The sequence below is a fragment of the Glycine max genome, chromosome 20 (genome assembly GCF_000004515.6).
Source record: "Glycine max cultivar Williams 82 chromosome 20, Glycine_max_v4.0, whole genome shotgun sequence".
Lineage (NCBI taxonomy): Eukaryota > Viridiplantae > Streptophyta > Magnoliopsida > Fabales > Fabaceae > Glycine > Glycine max.
In genome coordinates this window covers 43,195,954-43,217,117 of record NC_038256.2, presented here as the reverse complement: position 1 = coordinate 43,217,117, position 21,164 = coordinate 43,195,954, and the positions used below count along the sequence as shown (strand labels likewise).

Sequence of the window (21,164 nt, the reverse complement as noted above, 5' to 3'; positions counted from 1 at the left end):
ATGAATGGATCGCAGTGAAATATGGTCGAACAAGTTGCAAAACATTGCAAGTTCGCACAAGGCAATCCATGAGTACTTAGTTTACAGTCACAAGCATAATTGTCAATACCAACAATGTTATCACATTTGTACTCATGAAACATCAAGTTTTCTACTTCTTGTAGAGGGAGTTATTAAACACGCGTTCTAATACATTAATGTTTTTATCAAATGATACATTTTATTTTAGTGTGATACAATATAAATACATTATTCATTACATTCTGACAATTGCTTAAATGTGTCATGATATTTCGAAGTAGTTTCTTCAATTTCACACGTGTGTACTTAATTCTATTAAAAAATGCATAATAAAAAAAATTAAATTTTTAATGTAGGTTAAAAAATAGAGAACTCTTTTTTATTTTATTTTTAAAATAGAGATTTACACAAGAAAATTAAAAACTTATATTAAAAAATCTATGTCAAATGAATTAAACATGCTATTAAACTTAATGATAAACTCAACTTAAAAGATAAAACTCGACGAAACGATCAAATGGGGTATTGTTTTTTTTTTTTTTTTCTAAATTATTAAATAGGACTAAATCTTAAATTAATAGTCAGAAAGGAATAAATAGTACGATATCTCACGATTTCTGAATACAAAACTGCAAACTAATTTATGACTTTTGTTTCGTGTTTCTTCTACTGAGTTGTAAAAAAATTTAGGATTTCTAATTTTTTTAAAAAAATATGACTTTAAAGTGATAAATATTTTAATTTTTTATATTTTTATTAGAAGTCGTAAATTATTTAAGACTTTAAATTTGTAAATAATTTTATTTAAATTAATTATTAAAAGTTCATCTTTTGGTGTTTACACAGACTTTGGTGTTTTCGGTTAAAGTTAATATTTTTCCAATAATTAAAAAATAATTTTTGTCATATATTTTAATATATGTGCATTAAATTTAGTAATAGTTACTTTTTAATTAATAATATGTTTTTAATATATATAAATTTATAAAAAAAAGTCACACATTAATAAATAAATGTTTTATTTTATTTAAGATATTAATTTACAATTTACCCATTTGATAATTTTTAAAAAAATTATCCCCATTGCTTCGTTTCACCGACAAAACTCTCATAATATATATATATATATATATATATATATATTACCCTATACAAAATTTGAAATTGAAAATACAAACTAATTATTACTTGTATTACCGGTCTTGGTAATTATACTTTTCTTATGTTGATCAAAGTAAATGAAGTCATGTGATTATCTAAATGGTTTTCACATCACAATCGATTCTGGCGCTGAACATCAGTTGCTTTCTCGGAATAGTGCTGAAGCTATTTATTTATATATTTTCCACCTTATGCGTGCATATATATTCTCGCATGCATTATGATTATCATCATGCTAACTTTAGAATCTAGGAAATCCTCATACCAAAATTTAAAAGAATGTGAGTGTTAATATAAATTAAAAAAAACAAAGGTATTGTGTTTTTCTACCTTTTTAGAATTTTCTCAATCATTGCCTACACTATATATTATTTTTATTAATAGTAATACTTATTAGAATCGTCAAGTTTTATGTAGTAATTTTTTTTTGTCAGATAAAATGAGTTGGATTAATAAGCCGAAACGTCCATAATTTCATTATAAAGACTTATGGTTAGTTGCGTGGGCCTTCCATCTATAGCTTCCTCACATGCAAACGGAGACAAAAAGTATCTGATTTGCCAAACATTCTAAAGCTAAAAACCGCGTCACTGCACGAATGAATAACTAATTATATTTTTTTTTTATCGGCAAACAACTAATTATCATTAATTTAGTAATTTAATTTAATCATTATCAAAGGCGTGTTCATAAAACTTTGGCTCCTTTTTTTTTTGTAAGAACACTATCTCGGTTCAATTTGCAGTAATGTTGGGTTTATTTTTTTTTTAAATCGTGGAATTTTTTTTTGTTCGATATTCAAATAATGAATAAAATTGGTAGTTGTGTATTTTTATAAAGAATTTAATTATGAAAAATTTATAGAATTTTTTTTGCTGTCATTTAATAATAAATTTCTATGTAATTAAAAATTATAAACTTTTTAAATAATTCTTGGATGATTTTTAACTTGTTAACCGTAGATATTTTTTATGTAACTGTATATTAAAATGTAGTTCTTTTATGAAACATGTGATATCAACGTATATTAATATAAAAATGCACAAAAGGAGATAAAATTAATTATAATGAAATAATAAAAACATGCAACCCATTCACGTAGAAGAGATTTCAATCTACAAAGTACAAACTAATGAACTATAAACTACAACAAAAAAATGTATTTACTAAAAAAAACAGTTTCAAATTAGATTTATAATGACTACCCTTGTTGCAATTGTTTTATCTGGAAATTTAAAAATATTATGATAACGATTTTTTTTTTTTTTTAGTATAGTGCATTTTCAAAATGTAATCCAGTCACAGTTCAAGCAGCATGTAGTTGAAGAAGAATATTGTACTACATCAATCTACTTTAAGTCATTCTATGTGATTATAGTACTAAATAATGCAATTGAAAGATTGAAGAATAAAATGTCCTCTGTACTAGAAAAAATATACCAATCCCATTTACAAGAGTAACGGTTATGTGCCATTCATTTCTCATCAAATAACTATTCCTTCACGGGTAATTAAACACCCCCCCTAGATTACATCAAATAATTAATTGTTATATAAAATAATCGCTAAGAATCTTATCCTATCAGGTACAAAGATAAAGATAATCTTTGCCAATTATTGCAGTGTTTCATGCACGCTGAGCTCCACTTTTTTCCCCTGGTTCAACAATAGTTCATAAGCACTCAAATTACTTCTAGAGACCCATGCAGATTCCTTTTCTGCGACTTTTTTTTTTTCTTTCTATTTTTTCCTAAGCAAATAATATATGGTCTCTTCCCTCAATAGAACTGAAATGCCTAGCATTAAATAGAAATGTTGATTATATATTGAGAATTTTCTTACAAATGGCAGAAATTGTGGCTTTTGAATAAAAAATGTTAACTGGTTCCCATAAAGTTGCCTTAGAGATATTGATTTTATACATAGCAGAAAATGGTATTCAATGTATTCGTAGACAAACGTGAAGGGCTCTTTGGCTTTTTCTTAAAATAAAATTAATAAAAATTTGTCTGTATATTTAAACATTCTTCATCCTACTACTTTGGTGCATGGACATTAGGAAACCAAGTGTGAAGAGGGTATAGAGGACCCACACGGTTGCAATGAGATCGATGGCAACATTTTCTTACCAAAACAGTAAGTTAGGTGCTGCATAAGCCGTTATTCTTTTCCCCCATTTTGATCTAAAAAGATTGAAACTTTACTGTGAAAAAGAGCTACAAAAAGGACCCACCATTATCTCACTTGCCCCCTTTGGTTATTTTTGGTGTAAACCTTTTTTTCCTTCTCCGCTCCCTTCTTTGACCGGCAGATATGTAATGTAAGATATCATGCAATGTACATAAACATAATATCTCTCAGATTTTGTGCTCTTATTAATCCTTGAATATAAAACATCTTGATAGTTTATAATTGCAAGTGATTACCACTTTTCACATCTTACCTTAGGATGGTTAATTTCTTAGATGATCCAAATATCATTTTCAGATAGCGGGAAACCAGATTGTGTAATGATATTTACATAACTTTACTTTCCAATCAGCTGGTGAGTAGAGGTTAACCATCAAATTGGCTAGAGAATATAGGTTAAAATAAAAAGTTGATGTGTCATTTTCATTAGACAAGAGGATACGACATTGCATTATAACCATTTGAGTGAGAATAGGAAAATGATGGAGGGAGTGAGGACTGAAGAGGGAAAAAGCAGCAACAATACATGCTTTATAGTATATGGTATGGGACGGCGTGATAATAACTAATAAAGCTATAACAAAATCTTCTTTATAGTCAAAAATACAAAACCAAAGCACATACACACAAAAGGAAAAGGAAATAAGATCTTATGCCTTTAATCATTCCTCTAACTAGACTTTTTTTTTTTGTTTTAGTCTGACCAAATAGAACATATAAACAAAAAAGTAGTGGCTAACGTTAATCTAAGATTGATAAATGCACTCCTTGCGGCCAGGTTCCCTGTTATATGTCTAAATGTTTCCTTAATATTCTTATGATTTTCATTGAGCCCATTTGCGGTTCTAAATTGCCCTATGTATCAAGATCAAAATTTTTTCCATTCAGACAAAGTACAAGATCATTGAGAAGCAAATGTAGAATAAGGATTTCACCTAGAAAAAGAAAATGCAGAATAAAGATATAAACAAGAAAAGGCAAACGCTATATAAACTTTTCATTAACAATTTTTTATTTACCTAGGTAGTTAAAACTGCCTAACTATTTCCTATGACTGCTAAACTGAATAAACCAAGTGGAACTAGTTACTTTTTCATGGACATACTCAAAATTATTTACTTTTAGTTTTACATGTACACACGTGCCATCCGCCGCTACCTAAAAGGCTCAATATGAAGAGGATTAGGTTTCTAAATTGGACCACTGAAATGAAATGAAATCACATTCCCTCTCCCTACCCCCACCGAATTCTAGTCCTTGTGGACATAGTGCCTATTTGTTTGTTACAAAGCCAAATGCACTTACCATTTGCCCTTTGTGCTTTAAAATTTTGGCGCTTTCTGTCCTTTTTTCAACTCCATGTCCCATGAAGTAAAGTTAAGGCAAGAATAAAAGCAAAGTAGTAGGCACAAAGATAGTACTACAATATTATTCCTGACTTGAAGATCCAAGACAGATATTCTCCCTCCCTCCCTCCCTCCTCTCATTTGCAAAAAATGGAATATGTATGTAGCCCACTTGGTTGGGAATTCTACCACCAGGAAGAGGTGTGGTGACATTATTCTACTTTGCTAAGTGACTTACTTAAATCTCTTTTCTTTTTAGTTGTTTTTACTTATTTATATCATTGTTGAACTAGCAGGGGTTAGAGGACTTGAGACATTCTCTTCTGTACACAACCTTGGAGCTAGAGGCAACAATTGCATCAGCTAAGGAGGAGATTACAAGAAGAGAATGTGAATTGATTCGTGTGAATGACCTCTTAAGCAGGGTCATGAAGGAGAGAGATGAGGCACAAGCAAAATGCCAGAAGCTAATGCTGGAAAAACTAGAGCTCCAACAAGAACTTCAGCATAAGCAACAACTAGAACAGAATCAGCACCAACACCAACACCAACTTGTTCAAAAACATCAAAGAGACACCATATCACAAAGTGAAGAGGAGCTGCAAGAAGGGTTATCCGAAAAGCATTCTGCTTCTTCTGACTGTGAAGAAAACAGCAGCATGCCCTCTTCTGGTGGAAGTTCAACCCCACATCATACAACACCACTGCAGGTGGTACTGGAGTTGGCAGAAAAGAAACCATTGCCTGAAAAAGGGAAACTCTTAAAGGCAGTGGTGGAAGCTGGACCACTGCTTCAGACCCTTCTCTTAGCAGGACCACTCCCACAGTGGCAGCACCCTCCTCCACAACTCAACTCCATTGAGATCCCCCCAGTGGCCATTTCACCCCAAAACTCTTCTTCTACCAAAAGTGCTTCTTTCCCTTTCAATAAGAAGAGGGACCTTCTTGTCCTCTCTCCAGGTACCGGTTGCCCAGTTTCAAAGAATAGAAAGGTCATTCAGCACATGCCAACACCTACCACTACCACTGCTTCTGCTTCACATCATTCCCTACCACACCCATCATTTTCATAATGTTTTCTTCTGCAGCAAAGCAAATCACAGAGAAACAGGTGGCACCACTATGCATCACCTCATCTTTGTCCACTTATCAACAAACTCTGACCTACTTTTCTATGCTGGAGAAAAAAAAAAGACTTGATTTTTAGCGTTTAATGTTTTCTTTCCCTTTTTTATTATGTATATATAAGGTCCAATTGGGGGTTAATTTCTCACAAAAATTGACGGGAATTAAGTAACCTTGTCCAAGTAAGTTATGACACAATTTTGTACTTCGTTAGATATTAGAGGGGGTGATGTAATGTAACCTTGCTTCAAATGGCTTAGTTTTAATTAAAAGGCTATTGTTGTGCTCATATTGTTTTTCTAAGCTGTTGTTTTCCATGCTTAGTACAATAATGATACTTTAGTATGAGTGACCAGCAAGCAATCATATACCTTCCAAGAAATTTTCTTTCCCATGAAGCACATTTCATTCAATGTTAGTGCCTGCCATTAAAAGAGCACCTAATTAGACTCCCCATGATGAAGAATGCATGTTAGCCAGACCGGGCTAAATAACTATAAAAAATAAATAAACTGCACACTACTTTTTTTTTTTCAAAAAAGATTATAATTCAGTAATGTGACTACTAAACATTCTATAAACCTATTTATTTAAATTTAGACTTCAATTTTTTTTAAGAACAGTATTTCTTAGTCAACTCTAATAAATTTAAAATATTTTTTTTCTTCTAATTATGATATTAGTATGAAATAATTATCATTAAAAATAGTGGTTAATCTTGATGGAAACCGTGAATATTTTTCCTATTGTAAACTCAAGTTATTATTAAACTAAAGTTAATAAATTTAAAATCATGAATCACTAACACATTTTTTTTGTTTCATTTAACTCAAGTTAAAATTAAATATTGTTGTTAAAAAAATTAAATCAAATATCGTTGTTTTTAATATTTGGTTAAAATACTTTTGACCCCTTACCGTACTTTTGGGTTTTGGTGTGTTCTCTTAAGTTTTATTTGTTTCTTTAAAGTGTTTTTTTGTTAAATGAAGTTGATCATTTCGTGAGTATAGTATACTAACCTGATCAACTTGATTATATTTGCAAACTATGAGAAATGTTTTCATAAAATGAGAGCTTGTGATGTGTTATCAAAATTAATTCCGTTAATGTAAGCAATGATGGAAGACCAAATTTATTTGAACCACTTTAAGAGATAAAAAAAACTTTTAAATTTAGGAGATTAAATTGGAAAAAAAGAGAGAGAAAAAAAAATATTTCAGTGTTATTTTTTTTTCTTTTCATTTTATTATATTCACTGCTCTGGTGCATGTTTGGGACTGTCAAAAAAATAAGAATTGCATCAATTTAGTCCAAAAACATAGAAGATATAACTATTAAGTTATAGTTAAATGGAAAAGTCAAAGAGTTTACTACAATTGATTAAGAAAAATGAATAAATTATTGTAAATTTTTTATATTTTCTTTTATTTTTATGAAAAAATAATTAAATATAAAAAATCACATCAGAAACATAAAAAACCAAACACATGTATCATGAATCCACCACTAATTCCATGTCGAACGTAGTAAAATTAAACATCTCATTTCACATGGACATGCCATGAATCATGACCATGTGTGGTGTGTGTCTCATAACCACTAAATAAAATTAGTCAATCCAAATCACAGAAATTTAACAAGAGGTTTTAGAACGATGTTTTAAAAGTGGAAAATGCTAATAAGTATTAATTTTATAATAATGAATAAGGAAATAAAAAAAAATAATAAAAAGGTATTCATTATATTAAAAATATAAAAGAATATTTATTTATTTTTTAAAGAATAGGAATATTTTATAAGATGCACTAATTATGTATTAACTAATGTGATTAAGACATTTTATTGGCGGGTCACTTATAAAATATCATGGTTTGCACATGCAATGAGAACAAAATCTATTTCATCGGTCCCGCTTAATCTACAGAACATGCTATTAATATGGAATTAATTCCACATAGTTTCATAACCTCATTGCTTTTGCAACCAACTTGTCATGTACGATGGCACATCTTTGGTGACTAGGAGGGCCACATGTCCATATTTGTGTGTGTCAGTATATGCGTGTGGGGTAAGTGCCTTCATATGTATAATAACTTATGGTACATGTTATATCTAGAACTATAATTTATATAAAATTTATCTTTGTTAGCTAAGTAGTATAATAATAAAATAAATTCAATTGTCTTTATACAGGTAAGATATTCATGCTTATGATCTGGCTATTCTTTCTATATATATATATATATATGATTAGGATAGCGAGAGTAATTTTTTTTATTTGATATACACTGTTTAGTTATAAGATTTTTATTCTTTTTTATTTTGTATTGATGAGAGAATATTGATTAGAGCATCTATAATGTGTCATTGCTTAAATAAGTTATTTATTTTAAATTTATGAGTTCTACAGTATTACATAAATTAAGAAACTTTACTCTAATGATAAAGTTGTTAGAATGCATGTTTAACTTAAGTTACATTAAATTTTATAATTGAAATATGATTATTTAATTGGTAAAAATAAATTAAGCAACAATTGATTATATAAATAACTCACTTAAGCGTACTTTCAAATCGTCTGTTCCAATGATTAAAAAAACTTGTTAAATAATTTTGTTAATTTTAAATAACTTATGAAGTACCCACATTAGAGATATTCTTATATGACTGGAGGAATTTAAATTTAGTTATTCGCTATATTTCATATAAATCCATTTTAGATAGTAGAAGTTATATTTTTATTTTTAAAAATTTAATATGATAAGTCAAAAGTAAAACTATAAAAAGAATTGATGAATTTTTAAGGAGGGAGCTAGTGATAAAAAGAAACATACACATTTTCAATATCTTTGTTGTTTGAAAAAGTCTAATTCTAATTCTAAAAGTCCAAAAATTAAACACGATATGAAGATGATCAGCTTTCTAAGATTCTGAGAATGACATCAAATAATTTTATTCTAGTTCAATATATAACAATTTTTGTGTGTGTCAGTTCAATATATAACATAACTAAGGAAAGAGCAACCGCAAAAATATTATATGAATGTACATTGTTTGGCTTAGAAAAACTACATAAAATACCACAAATATCAAATGTAATGAGATCAAGATTGAAAAAAAAAAAAAAAGAAAGATAAAGTATAAGGTCTATAAATCAGAAGGGTGGTACCTACTTGACCAAGGAAATCTTTGACAGGTAAATTTCGATGAACAGGCTTGACATTGAGATAGAAATCATTAACTTCTAGATATCAAAGATCATTGTCAAAAGAAAATCGAAGAGATTGAAATCGTGGCAGGCTGGTTTTCCTCTAAATGATAAATACTATTTCATGGTGGTATAAAGCACTTGGATTTACATGTGTCCCAAGATGCAAACTATAGACAAATTAAAAACATGTGTGCACTTAAGTCATGGCCTAAAGTTGTAGCTCCAATAATTCAAGCTTAATCTCCAATAAGATCAAATCACCGTGTCCCCCCAACAACATTCAAAACCAGTTGTATAGCAAAAATAGGTTCTAGTCCATGCAATTTCCTTCTAGTACGTTTTCCTTTTTTAACATGAAAGGGGCAAATTATGACTTTTTTTAGCAACACTTTCTAAACACCTCAATTTTTATGACTTTTTTACGATAGGCATGTTCCAACGAGCCCAATTGAGGGGGCAATACGCTGACTTTGATTTAAGAGTAAATTATCTTGTAAAAAATTTAAATTTTGTGAACGTATTTTTTTTTTATTACTGAACTCTCTTAAAATTTAGGTTGACAAATGCTAATTATTTTCCCAACATATAGTTAATTGAAAATGTCCAACGATACTTACACAAATAGGGTGCTAAAATAAGAGCATCGCAACCGCGCACACAAGCAACATCAAATCCACACAAGCACACCCTAAACAATTACATTTAAAAATTAAAACTAACAAATTAACAATCTTGAAACTACAAAAGTAAACCATAGATGATCCATTATCAGAGAATTTTAGTAGAGTTATGGACTTTTCTTTATTTTATTTTGTTATTCCTTCGGCACAATTTAACAATAACTTCAATAAAGACAATCTAGTGCACCTCTACTAGTATGAAGTATGAACATTGTCAAATGGGCTCTCACAAGTTCCCTCGGAAAGGAAAATGTGATTATGACATTTTTTTTACTTAAAATTGGCCTAATTAAACCATCCCTCTTCAAAATTTTAAAAGGGTTATATATGTACATTCTAATATTTTTATATAAAATTGCAAATCTTCTTCAAACCTTCATTCTCGAAAAAATAATACTTATAAGGGTTAATATTCTGTACCAAGAAGAAAAAAAGAACCATGGTCCAGTGTTTTCACGTTTAAAAAATGTGTGTGTGCAAAAGAGGGAGGACCACAATAGGTCCAATGGGCTCCTGGTATAGCCCACACACCCCTACTAAGAATGTGGCTTACTGTACAATTTGTGTTAGAGCAAGCCTTGCAGTGATGAGAGCCCATACGAAAGGACGTTGATCATCATGGACTGGATAATCATGAACGCACATTGTTCATGCTGATAAGGATCCATCCAAACAACATGTTTTTTTTTTTAAGGATATTTGATTATTCGGTGAGATCATAAGATATTTTTAGAAGTTTCAATCATTTGAATTGAAACTAATCATTGATATATGAGACTTATTTAACATCAAACTCAAATTTTCATTAACAAACTCAACATGCAAACTTAACCACACAGTACGCAGCTACTGGGCCTGATATTATTGATGGAATTTGAGAAAATTCTAATAATCTTATTTGAAGGAGAACCCTAAAAAGCCCACAGAAAAATGATTGGAGGGAAGCAGAGAGCGGCAAATGCAAAAAAGGAAGAGAAGAAAGGAAAAGCAGCAGAAAGTGACAAAATCCCAGTAAAGAGTGACAGTGCCAGCTCCCTCAAGCCAAAGTCTTGTGCTTTTCACATCCCCATTTTCCCATTTCCCTTTCTGCTTCCTCTTTCGCCAAATGGGTCTCCCATAACACAATCTTCACCTTTTTTTTTTCCTCTTTCTTTCTTCTTCGCTTCTCGGTGGGGCTTCAAGTTTCACCATAGGATGTTTTCTAGGTTGATACATCCTCATGAAGGGCAGGAAGACATGCAGGGTGGCTCCAATCACGCTCACCTCGGAGACCCTTGTCTTGTTTTAACCTCCGATCCCAAACCTCGTCTTCGTTGGACCGCTGACCTTCATGAACGCTTTGTTGATGCTGTCACTCAACTTGGGGGTGCCAGTAGTAAGTCATTTTTGTTCCCTTTCATCTAATTCCATTCATGTTTTCTTGCTGTGCTGTACTAATAGTGATGGACATGAGCCCCATTCTGTGAAATTTATTAGTCATTGTGGGGTTTATTCTCCAAATATTTTGTAATGAGTGACTGTCTATGATCCGTGTGCCTTAAACTGTGTCAGTATTGCTAACCCACAAAAGAATGATTTTTTTTTTCTTTCGAAAGCTGTCTTTAAGTACTCAACATTAATCCATCACAAGCAAGCCCTAATTCTTTATTACTTTCTTAACAAGCTGAAATTCATTATTTTTTTAATGTGAAAATCACTAGGAAATATAGCATTTAGAAGGACATGAAATTATTAGAATGTGGAAAATACTAGGTTTTAGTCACTACTTATTATGAGACTCTTCTGATTGCGTCTTCAATTTCATGATTGCCTGTTGAGTGTATAATTCTGATAGTTGCTCCCCATACTAATTCTGTATGTGTTTTTTTTAGTATTGCAGTATACTATCATACTTCCATTAACTGATGTTTTGATGTTTTTTTGTAATGTAAATATTCTTTTCAAAAGAAAACTGATTTTATCAAGGATCGTAATACGTTAGTTGGCATATATCTAGCATAGTGCCATGATCCTGGAATGAGGGGAGGAGAAAATCTTCAGTAATTGGTACCTCAGCTTTAGTTTTGTTGTTGGAGAAAAGTTGTTCTTGTGCACGTGCCTTCAGAATTTTTCTAAAGATCATGGGAATTTAGTCATCTTATTATTCTTGATTCATTTTTTTTTCCTTTTGTGTCTAAGATTGGCTTTTGACTTAAATGGTCATTTATGCTTTTAAAGGTGGTATAAACTTCAATGCATGTTATAGCAGTTTGAAGGCATTCAAAATAACATTAAAAAAGTAGAAAAGTCAAAATTTAGAAATTTAATTGGATTTACTGTTTTTCGGGCACTGGGGTACGCTAGTTATACTCTTTCTCATTGTGTAGTGGGGTTATTAATGATTTGTGAGTATTTTCTAGGAATTTCTTATATAAAGGAGTAATATCATTATGTGTCTTCTCATAATTATATTACTAAAATTATTATTTGCAGAAGCCACTCCAAAAGCAATCATGAGGACCATGAATGTCAAGGGTTTGACGCTCTATCATTTGAAGAGTCATCTTCAGGTTCATTTACATATAATTGTTGTAACAGTCAATTATAGAATCTTTGGTGAAATTGAAACTTCATGATAATTTTTTGGTTTTATCCTATACTTTGCTGCATTGCAGAAGTACAGGCTAGGTAAGCAATCAGGAAAAGATTCTGATGAGGGATGCAAAGATGGTAGGTTTTTTCTCTCTGAACTTTTGAATTATATGCCACTAATCTGAATTTTAATTATGGTGTCTCTAATTGAATTATGTATCAATGTCCTTTTCAATAGGTTGTGTACATGTTTATCTTTGTTCCCTTGCTCAGAGAAAGGTTGACTCTGAAATTCCCATCTGTATAAAACAGGGCCAAAATCATACACTAGCAATACTGTTTATAATATAAACTTTTTTGTAATGGTCTAAAGTAAACTTTATCTTACTTATTGAAAAAACTGTGCAAGGAATGTCAGCTTCATATCTTCAAGAAAGCCCTGGTACTGATAACTCTTCTCCAAAGTTACCAGATGCTAACGAGTAAGAATTCAATGGTTTCTTGAGAACCAATTTATTCCTGCCTGGATGTCTAAGTAGTTGTTGATAAACAAATTGAGAGTTGCAATGTCATGTATAGGGGTCATGAAGTCAAGGAGGCATTAAGAGCACAGATGGAAGTGCAAAGTAAACTACACTTACTAGTGGAGGTAAGTTTCCTTTTCACAATATAAGGTGCTTTGTTGTTTTGGTATATTATTTAAGACTATTCTGGTTGGTATTGGAGGTAGACTAGGTGCATAGTTGCATGCTGGTGATTGGTTACTCTTTTAGTCTTTTTTTCTTCTCTTATTATCGCAGGTAGATATCATCAACTAAATAATAACTGCGAATTGTAATTTGCGATTTTATTAAAGAAATAATCTCTATATCTTATAAGTGTACCCTAACACTTACTATTTTTAAGAATTATGGTATTGCAGGCAGAGAAGCACTTGCAAATTCGCCAGGATGCAGAGCGAAGATACATGGGCATGCTTGAGCGAGCGTGTAAGATGTTGGCAGATCAATTTATTGGGGATGTAACTATTGACATGGACGGCCAAAAATTTCAAGGGCTGGAAAGCAAAACATCCAGAAGTTCCCTAGTTGATCACGTTGGCTTTTATCCCCAAGCGTGTACTGAGGTCGGCGGAATGCATGCTTCAGTAGTATCACCTATTCTTCAACCTCAAGGGGCTGACTGTTTCACTGAAAGTTGCCTAACATCACTTGAGAGTCTGGGAGGGTTGACACTAGAAGGATCTCCTGGCGGATCGAAGAAGAGGATGCTGAACTTGGACTCGATGGTAGCACCTTTGATCTGGAGTGAAGCCAACACCAGAACTCAAGGAATTCATTTAGCCAAAGTTAATCCTTCAGGAATGACTAGGTACGGCATGTAGGTAGGGTAGGGAAGGTTAGTTCCTCATGAAGAGAGTTCATGACATTGTGCTTTGTCCCAAGCTTTTAGGATTAAGTACTGAGTAGGGAAGGTTAGCTCCTCATGAAGAGAGTTCATGACATTGTGCTTTGCCCCAAGCTTTTAGGATTAAGTACTGAGTTAGATTATTATCGGTTGTTGTCCATTAAGTTGGTGAGAATCAACTTATCTCACATCATTGTGTAAATTGAAATACTATATGGCTTAACTTGGCCCGTCACTAAATGTTGGCGCTGACCATTTATGATCATTGCCTTGATTTTCACTTCTTCCTTACCCCTAGCTTTTACAGGGAATTTCGGCGCCCCCCCTTTCATTTTTCAAAGTATTTCAATGTCGAATTATTGTGTTCTAGTTCTGCATTTTTATTTATTTATTTTATGTAGGGTCTGAGGGCGAGCCCTGGTGCAGCGGTAAAGTTGTACCTTGGTGACTTGTTGGTCATGGGTTCGAATCCGGAAACAGCCTCTTTGCATATGCAAGGATAAAGCTGCGTACAACATCCCTCCCTCATACCTTCGCATAGCGAAGAGCCTCTGGGTAATGGGGTACGAAGTTTTTTTTTTTATGTAGGGTCTGCTTTATTTTTTACTCATTGGGTGAACGAGTTTGTTCTTCATTGACTTGTTACCATTGGAAGACTGTAAGGTTTACATATAGGATTAAATAGGATTAAACAATACTGAGTGGGGGTTTTAAGTTATTACTTAGTGTGTGGTTTTATTTGTGAAAAGCAGGCTGATTATTTCTTGGGTTTTAGGCAAGCTCAATGTCTTGACAAATAATGGTTAGATTATGGTTTTGTCCTTTTAGAGTTTATCCTTACAAACTTTAATCCTAAATATTGGTAAGTTAATTTTTAATATTTTATAATCTGTAAACTCAATCCACTTGGATATTTTCATTCTAATAGTTTGATTACTGAAATTCCACACACAAGAAAGTAAAAAGTTATTAAATGACGACAAAAGTATAACAAATTCAGTCATTTTTGTCACCCGTACTCACAATAACACCCTCAATCAGGATTTGCATTACACAACACAATCAAGGAAAATACAAGTTGCAATACAACTTCTTTCAAGAAACAATTTTTCTTTCGTAGCCTTCAACAAAGAACCAAACATACCTTTATAGTATAAATTTCAGCTGTCACTAATATAATTACATGTCCCAATACAAATTATTTCAAGAAACAAATTTTCAATTTCGTATATTTGGATGAAGAACCAATCTTACCTTCAATGTTAGCTTCAGTGACGTCTGTAAGGCTTCCTTTAGCCACAAGCTGTTGACAAACTGTTGCTCACTGCCAAACATTTAATTTTTCTTAATTAAACTAATTGCAAGTGTCAGCTGAAAAGGAAAGAAAACAAACACGTAAAAGGGAGGCATGCAACTCACCATGCAATTAATGATGTTCTACTGAGAATTATCTCTGCGGACTTTACAATTGTCCGGAAGGCGATATATGCCAATATTGATTTCCTTTGACATGTTTGTCAGTGTCAACTCAAGGAGACTTTTAACATGCCACAGTCCAAAAGGAAGATTTGTCAAGCCAGGACATGATCGGATTTCCAGTTGTCTGAGAGAGGGGAGTGCTTGTTGCTTTATCAACCAATTCTTTAATTGCTTCAAATTCCAAACTTTCAAGACATAAAGCTGAGGAAAACTTTTAGATTTGCAGATCATTTTTTCCCCCTCGTAGGATTCTGCAAGCAAAGACAATGATCGAAGGTTTGGAAGATCTTTCAAAATTTTCATTGGGTCGTTCTCTAGTTTGGAATGTGACAGGGTAAGCTCAACAAGGCTTTCGGGGAACAGAACAGATGCGTTTGTCAAGCTTCCCAGCAAATACATGTCAGTGAGATTATTGTGTTTTTTCAAAGACTTCAAGTTTATTTTCCAAGGTTGACCTTCTTCATTTCTTGATTTAAGCCTCAGTGATTGAAGGTATTCTAGTTTCACAATCCAGTCAGCTACTGCATCAAGTTGTGATTCCATTACCTCTTGCTGTAGTGACATTGATTGGCATGCTATTCCCAGTTTTGTGATATTGACCAATTGGTCCAGACCACCCTTCACCGGAGTCTCTTCATCTACGAAAAGACCCCACATTGTTTGGACGTCAGATAGAGAATTACCTGTACCTTTTGGTTTGGATGGAAATCTGGTCCGGTAAGTCTCACTCAAGAAGAGATGTCTCAGTTTCATGTTCCAGATGGAGCTGGTTAGAGTGTGTATGTAAGTATGTTTCAGATCAAGAGTCTGGAGTTGCAGCAAGCTGCTTATAGATGATGGAAGTGACTCTAAATAAGTCCATCTTAAGCCAAGATACCTCAACCGAGTAAGTCTTTCAATGCTTTCGGGCAACTTGGGCTTGTAAACGCCTTCAAGATCAAGCACCCGCAATAGTAGAAGACAGTTGCTTGAAATACACAGGTTCAGAAAGTTACATAATTCTTGGCCTGGTCTACTTCCTTCTCGAAAATCAAAGGACAGGAAGGAGTGAACACCCTTGTAGTAGGTTCCCACTTGAGGTGAATCATTGGTAATGTTACCATGAATATGTTGGTGCCAGTTATGATTTTCATCAAGACGATCAGCCACCTCGCGTATTTCGGGATATTTTTGGTTTGCAATCAACTCTTTGCTGGTATATACTTGAGGAAATCTAGCATCTTCAGGCTTTCTCAACAACAAATCGTGCAAAGCATGAGGGAGACGACATGTTTTGACAGTGCCATTGGGCTTGCTCTTGGCAATTTGAACCAAGTTCAGATCTATCAACTCTTTTAAATACCTTTCTGCAACTTGCTCTGGTGGCTCTTGGTCTTCCCCATGATGCACTAGACCCTCTGCAACCCACAAAGCAACTAATCTTCTTGCAGCAATCCCAAAATTAGCAGGGAATAGCTCAAAATAAAATAAGCATCGCCTCAGATGTGAAGGTAAGTTGATGTTGATCGTGTTAAGTGTGTCAGACCAAGGGTTTTGACGCACGCTTGGCCACTCCTCTTCTGTCAAATCTTTCCTTCGAAGCAATTTGATTATTTTTAATATTTCTGATGGAAGGCCGGGATGTTTGAGCACGCTGGACCACTTCTTTTCTTCTGTTACATCTTTCCTCGAAAACAATTTGCTTATTTTTAATATTTCCAATGGAAGATTGGGATGCTTTAGCACGCTTGACCAGTCCTCTTGTGTCACATCTTTGCCAGAAAGCAAACTCCTCGTTTTTCTTATTTCCAATGGCAGGCCACCACATTTAGCCACAATTTTTTTCCCAGTCTCGGACAGTTTTGATTCTAGGGGAATGTTCACCTTCAAATCTGTTGTGAACAGAGTCCAACTGTTTTCATCGTCTAGTAACTGTAAAGGGTGAACAAAGGATCTCATACCTGCTTGTTGGGCTACATTTGCATTGTGAGTGGTAAGAAGAAATCTGCTTGCTGTTAACATGTCAGGTATGATCTCTATCAAGGTATCCAAGACATGAGGAGTTTCTATGCCATCAATAACTATGAGATGTTTTTTACTCGCCAAGGTTGCGAGTGCGTTTTGTTTGTCTCCCTTAATAATTTCTGCAGCCTTCTTGGCTATGTATTCTTTAATCTGTTCAACTGTTGCATAACTTGGAGGCACAAAGATTCTATAATCAAAATGATTAATGACAGCTTCGTTTCTAAGTATCATTTTGGCTAGTTTTGTCTTACCCGTGCCTTTAATTCCAACTATTGAAGTAATGCAGCGAAATTTCTCATCCGAAAGTAACTGGGCCATCAAAACCTTCACGTTTTCGTTGAAAAATGGTTGTGTCCTTGGACGTAATGACTCAGCTCCGGATTCACATTGAACCAAACCATAATGTGCTTTTCTACTTCTGGAGGCATCTTTAATTTTCTGTCTAATCCTGTTTAGCATTGGCTTACGATCCAATTCACGGCCACCGCTCTCATCAATGACAGCTTTCGTTTCACGGGCAATACCTTTGATTTGGTTCACCCAGATTTTGTATCTTCCATCTAGGTCTTCATATCCAATCCGTTTTACATCAAGTAACAGTGCATCCATCAATTGCTTTTCGCCAGTGATTAAATCCAGTTCCCAATCGAGCTCTGTGGTATCCCGGTAGCAAATGGAATCGGGAGAATTGTGATTGTCTTCATATCCACTCTGTTTTACATCAAGTAACAGTGCATCCATCAATTGCTTTTCGCCAGTATCGAGTTCTGTGGTATCCCGGTAGCAAATGGAATCGGGAGAATTGTGATTGTCTTCAGCAATGCTTTCATTCTGTTTCCCGCCTTGTATATTTGCAATGTCATAGATGTTCTTCCTGTCTGAGATATGAATAATTTCATTCAACAAGCGGTTGATGTTCTTGGCATATCTGTATCTGCTGACGGAAAAGGGAAACCCATCCTTTGGATACGCAGCAACAAGAGACTCTCCCTTCCGAGCCACGAGTTTTAATTGATTCACCCACACTTTCTGTCTCTGGTTCAGGCCTTCGTCCGCGCTTCCAATATCACTGAAAAGCGCACTCATTAGAGCTAAATATCTTTGGCTTGTCTTCAAATTCTCGTCCAAAGACCTCCACAAAGACACAGTCCTGGCAATAACTGTAAAAAGGTTAGCGGGTGGGCTAAAGCTTGGAAATGCAACAGGTCTTGATCTTGATCCTATTTTGTCCCCTCTATCTCCGAAAATCCACCTTCTGTAAAGTGCATCTCCAAACTGAGTGCTGATATACTCCATCTGCTTGGAAAATTCTTGCTCGGAAGCATATTGCCCATAAAGATAAAAGACCTTCCAAAGCCTCCCCATGCTTAACCGTCTTTCTGTTCTTGCAATGAATTTTTCAGCAACACCAACCGTGTAATCACAAACATCCTTTACCTCTTCCAGCCACAACTTTTCTCTCTGACTCAACTCCCCTGCTGTTGAACTTAAATTAGAAGACAAGATAATATTTTGCGTGTCGCCAAGGAGGTCGTCTCTCACATATCCTACCCTCTTGATTACATCTTCCAGGGTAATTAAATTTTGAGTCAGAATGTGATCAAGCTTCTCCAGCGCTGTGGCTACTGCACCTGGAGTTTCAACGGAAACGTCTATGTTTGTTTGCTCAGAGATCAGTAGTAGTCTTTCTCTCGGCCTGTCGGTGCTCTGTTCCACTGCACCTGGAGTTTCAATGGACACGTCTATATTTGTTTGCTCAGAGTTCAGTAGTAGTCTTTTTCTTAGCCTGTCATTGCTCTGTTCCACTGCACCTGGAGTTTCAACGGACACGTCTATAATTGTTTGCTCACAGTTCATCAGTAGTCTTTCTCTCAGCCTGCCAGTGCTCTGCTCCGCCTCATTGCCGTGGCGGTATATGTCAAAGAAATGCATAACTCCAACACCGCGTTAAAGGTGTTGTGTGAATGAGGACGCTACTTGTTGCACGGTCTCCTTAATTTTGCTTTCAAATACTAGCTACCTAGCTCCAAAACTGCCATTAACAACAGCTAGTTGGTTGGTTCGGTTTTTTAGTGAATGCAGACATGTATACTAGCATGGGTTAATCTGTTCACTTGAATCATAATGCTAAACCAAAGACGTACAAAATAATTTCTTCCATCTTCATGCTCCAAGAAACTTTGTTGACGTCCAACTGCTAAAATTTTTATTGGGTTTGTCGCCTTCTTGATAAAATAAAAGTACTATACAAACAAACAAATTCTTGACCTGCGCGTGCCGCGTGGTAGTTGAACTTCTTATGGGATCTTTTTATTATTACTTTATGGGATTTGTTCAGTTGAATATGATAGATAACGTTAAACGAAACAAATAAATAAATTATTGCATCGAAGAAAAATTGTCCTTGACGACTTGACCTGCACGTGGTAAATCTTTTATGAGATTTGTTAGGTTGAATTATAGATAACTTTAAATGAACAAAAGTATAGAATAGATTATTGTATCTTCGTCATTGAAGAAAAACTTGTTTTTATGGGATTTTGTTTAGCTGTATGCTAAAGGTTAAATGAAAAAATATTGAATAAAATAAACGAGAGTCAACGGTAGCAACACGCTCAATTATTCCATTTTAAAGAATACTCTTCAAAGAATCATTAATTGAAAATGCATCGACACATTATACAACAACAAGATGCTGTTGGAAAAAAAAAGCCACAAGATGTTAAAAGATAAACCTTATAACAATACATAACATATAAACAAGGCCTAAATATGTTTCTACTATGTGTAAAATAGTCAATTTTGATTTCAGTATCTCAACTATCTTTTTATACCTCATACTTTTGTTATGTTTGATTTTGCCTTTCCCTTAGTTATCTTTCACTCGGAAAAAATACTTCTTAAAAAATTTCTCAATCACCTCTTCCTAAGTTTTCAAGTTATTTCCTTTAAATGAATGCATTCACCTCTTAGCTTCACCGACTAGTAAAATGAAAACAGATTGAGTCTGATGGCATCTTCTGAAACTTCTGTTATCTTCACAGTATTGCATATTTCAATGTATGTGGCTAAATGAGTATAGGGGTTTTAATTTGGTAAACCATGAAAAAGATTTCCTTAAATGAGTTGAATCAAGGAATGTGGGTATGAAATGTTTGTTGCTTGAACTTCTGGGCGTGCGATGCTAGTGAAAAACTGTGGCATGGTAGAACTAGAATAGTCCTCAAGAGTCACCCTTGGTGGTTGATCTTTTGCCATTACGGTTGTTTCAGAGGCACCAACTTCAGATTCTCTCAATTCAATGGGAAATGAAGAAGAAGATTCAGATGAAAGAATCCTCTCATCACTAGGGTCAGTTGTGCGTTGTTTCTTCTACAAGTAGCCTCAATCTCCAAATCCAATGGAGCTAAGTCCCCTGCTGGAGTTTTACATCGCATACAAGAAGCAAACTACTACAGAGCAGTTAACCTAGACAAGAGATTAAATTAAATCGAAAAGAAAGAACAATACAAAAACAAATCAATGAGTAAAGAATAATTGCTTCCAAATTGTGGCTTGCACATTAAGTAAAGAGAAATTCCCTGGCAACGACGCCAAAAATTTGTTGAACTATTGACTAATGCACCAATTCGTCCAAGTAGTAATTAAAATGGTAAGATCAAGTGTCGAGTCCATAGGGACTTTGACTGTACTCAGAGTTTGTATATGTCCAATTTTAAGCAATCAATGAACTAAATTTGATATTAGTCAAATAATGGTATGGAATGTAAAATTTGACATAGATGAAGATAATTAAGTAGAGCACGTTAAAGAGATAGAATACAAACACTCAAGGGGTGAGTTATCGGTTGAAGTAGAATTACAGAGCGTGTTGAGACTCAACCTACCAAAATTACTCTTGATGCAACATTAAGGGTTTTCACTATTTAATGTTATTTCGATTATTACCTTCATCCACTAACGTACCCT

General features: G+C 33.8%; 3 protein-coding genes across 4 annotated transcripts; 2 read left to right on the top strand and 1 right to left on the bottom strand.

The window, feature by feature from the left end:
- The first annotated feature begins 4,675 nt into the window (after nucleotides 1–4,675).
- Nucleotides 4,676–6,130, top strand: LOC100812373 (AT-rich binding protein). Its single transcript, XM_003556262.5, has 2 exons — nucleotides 4,676–4,919; nucleotides 5,015–6,130. The coding sequence occupies exons 1-2, from the start codon at nucleotides 4,869–4,871 to the stop codon at nucleotides 5,789–5,791; spliced, it is 828 nt and encodes a 275-aa protein (XP_003556310.1). The 5' UTR covers nucleotides 4,676–4,868; the 3' UTR covers nucleotides 5,792–6,130.
- A 4,405-nt stretch (nucleotides 6,131–10,535) lies between these two features.
- Nucleotides 10,536–13,990, top strand: PHR35 (MYB-CC domain-containing transcription factor PHR35). Of its 2 annotated transcripts, none has more exons than XM_006605317.4 (6): nucleotides 10,536–11,109; nucleotides 12,207–12,283; nucleotides 12,389–12,443; nucleotides 12,724–12,787; nucleotides 12,885–12,954; nucleotides 13,228–13,977. In XM_006605317.4, exons 1-6 carry the CDS (start codon nucleotides 10,665–10,667, stop codon nucleotides 13,687–13,689), a joined length of 1,173 nt encoding a protein of 390 aa, XP_006605380.1. In that variant the 5' UTR covers nucleotides 10,536–10,664; the 3' UTR covers nucleotides 13,690–13,977. The 2 variants fall into 2 exon arrangements, with proteins under 2 accessions (XP_006605380.1, NP_001239922.1); NM_001252993.3 differs by having other exon boundaries at nucleotides 10,754–11,109; nucleotides 12,715–12,787; nucleotides 13,228–13,990.
- Nucleotides 13,991–14,731: 741 nt separating this feature from the next.
- LOC102661742 (disease resistance protein RPM1) lies at nucleotides 14,732–19,415 on the bottom strand. The gene is made up of 2 exons (XM_006606250.4): nucleotides 15,132–19,415; nucleotides 14,732–15,036 (listed from the first exon to the last, which is right to left on the bottom strand). Exon 1 carries the CDS (start codon nucleotides 19,125–19,127, stop codon nucleotides 15,150–15,152), a length of 3,978 nt encoding a protein of 1,325 aa, XP_006606313.1. The 5' UTR covers nucleotides 19,128–19,415; the 3' UTR covers nucleotides 14,732–15,036; nucleotides 15,132–15,149.
- Nucleotides 19,416–21,164: the final 1,749 nt, after the last annotated feature.

Coding starts and splice junctions, on each gene's coding strand:
- LOC100812373 (XM_003556262.5), top strand. CDS start 4,869: ATGGAATATGTATGTAGCCCACTTGGTTGGGAATTCTACCACCAGGAA. Junction 4,920..5,014: donor AATTCTACCACCAGGAAGAG/GTGTGGTGACAT, acceptor TTGAACTAGCAG/GGGTTAGAGGACTTGAGACA.
- PHR35 (XM_006605317.4), top strand. CDS start 10,665: ATGATTGGAGGGAAGCAGAGAGCGGCAAATGCAAAAAAGGAAGAGAAG. Junction 12,788..12,884: donor AAGTTACCAGATGCTAACGA/GTAAGAATTCAA, acceptor TGTCATGTATAG/GGGTCATGAAGTCAAGGAGG. Junction 12,955..13,227: donor AACTACACTTACTAGTGGAG/GTAAGTTTCCTT, acceptor ATGGTATTGCAG/GCAGAGAAGCACTTGCAAAT.
- LOC102661742 (XM_006606250.4), bottom strand. CDS start 19,127: ATGCATTTCTTTGACATATACCGCCACGGCAATGAGGCGGAGCAGAGC.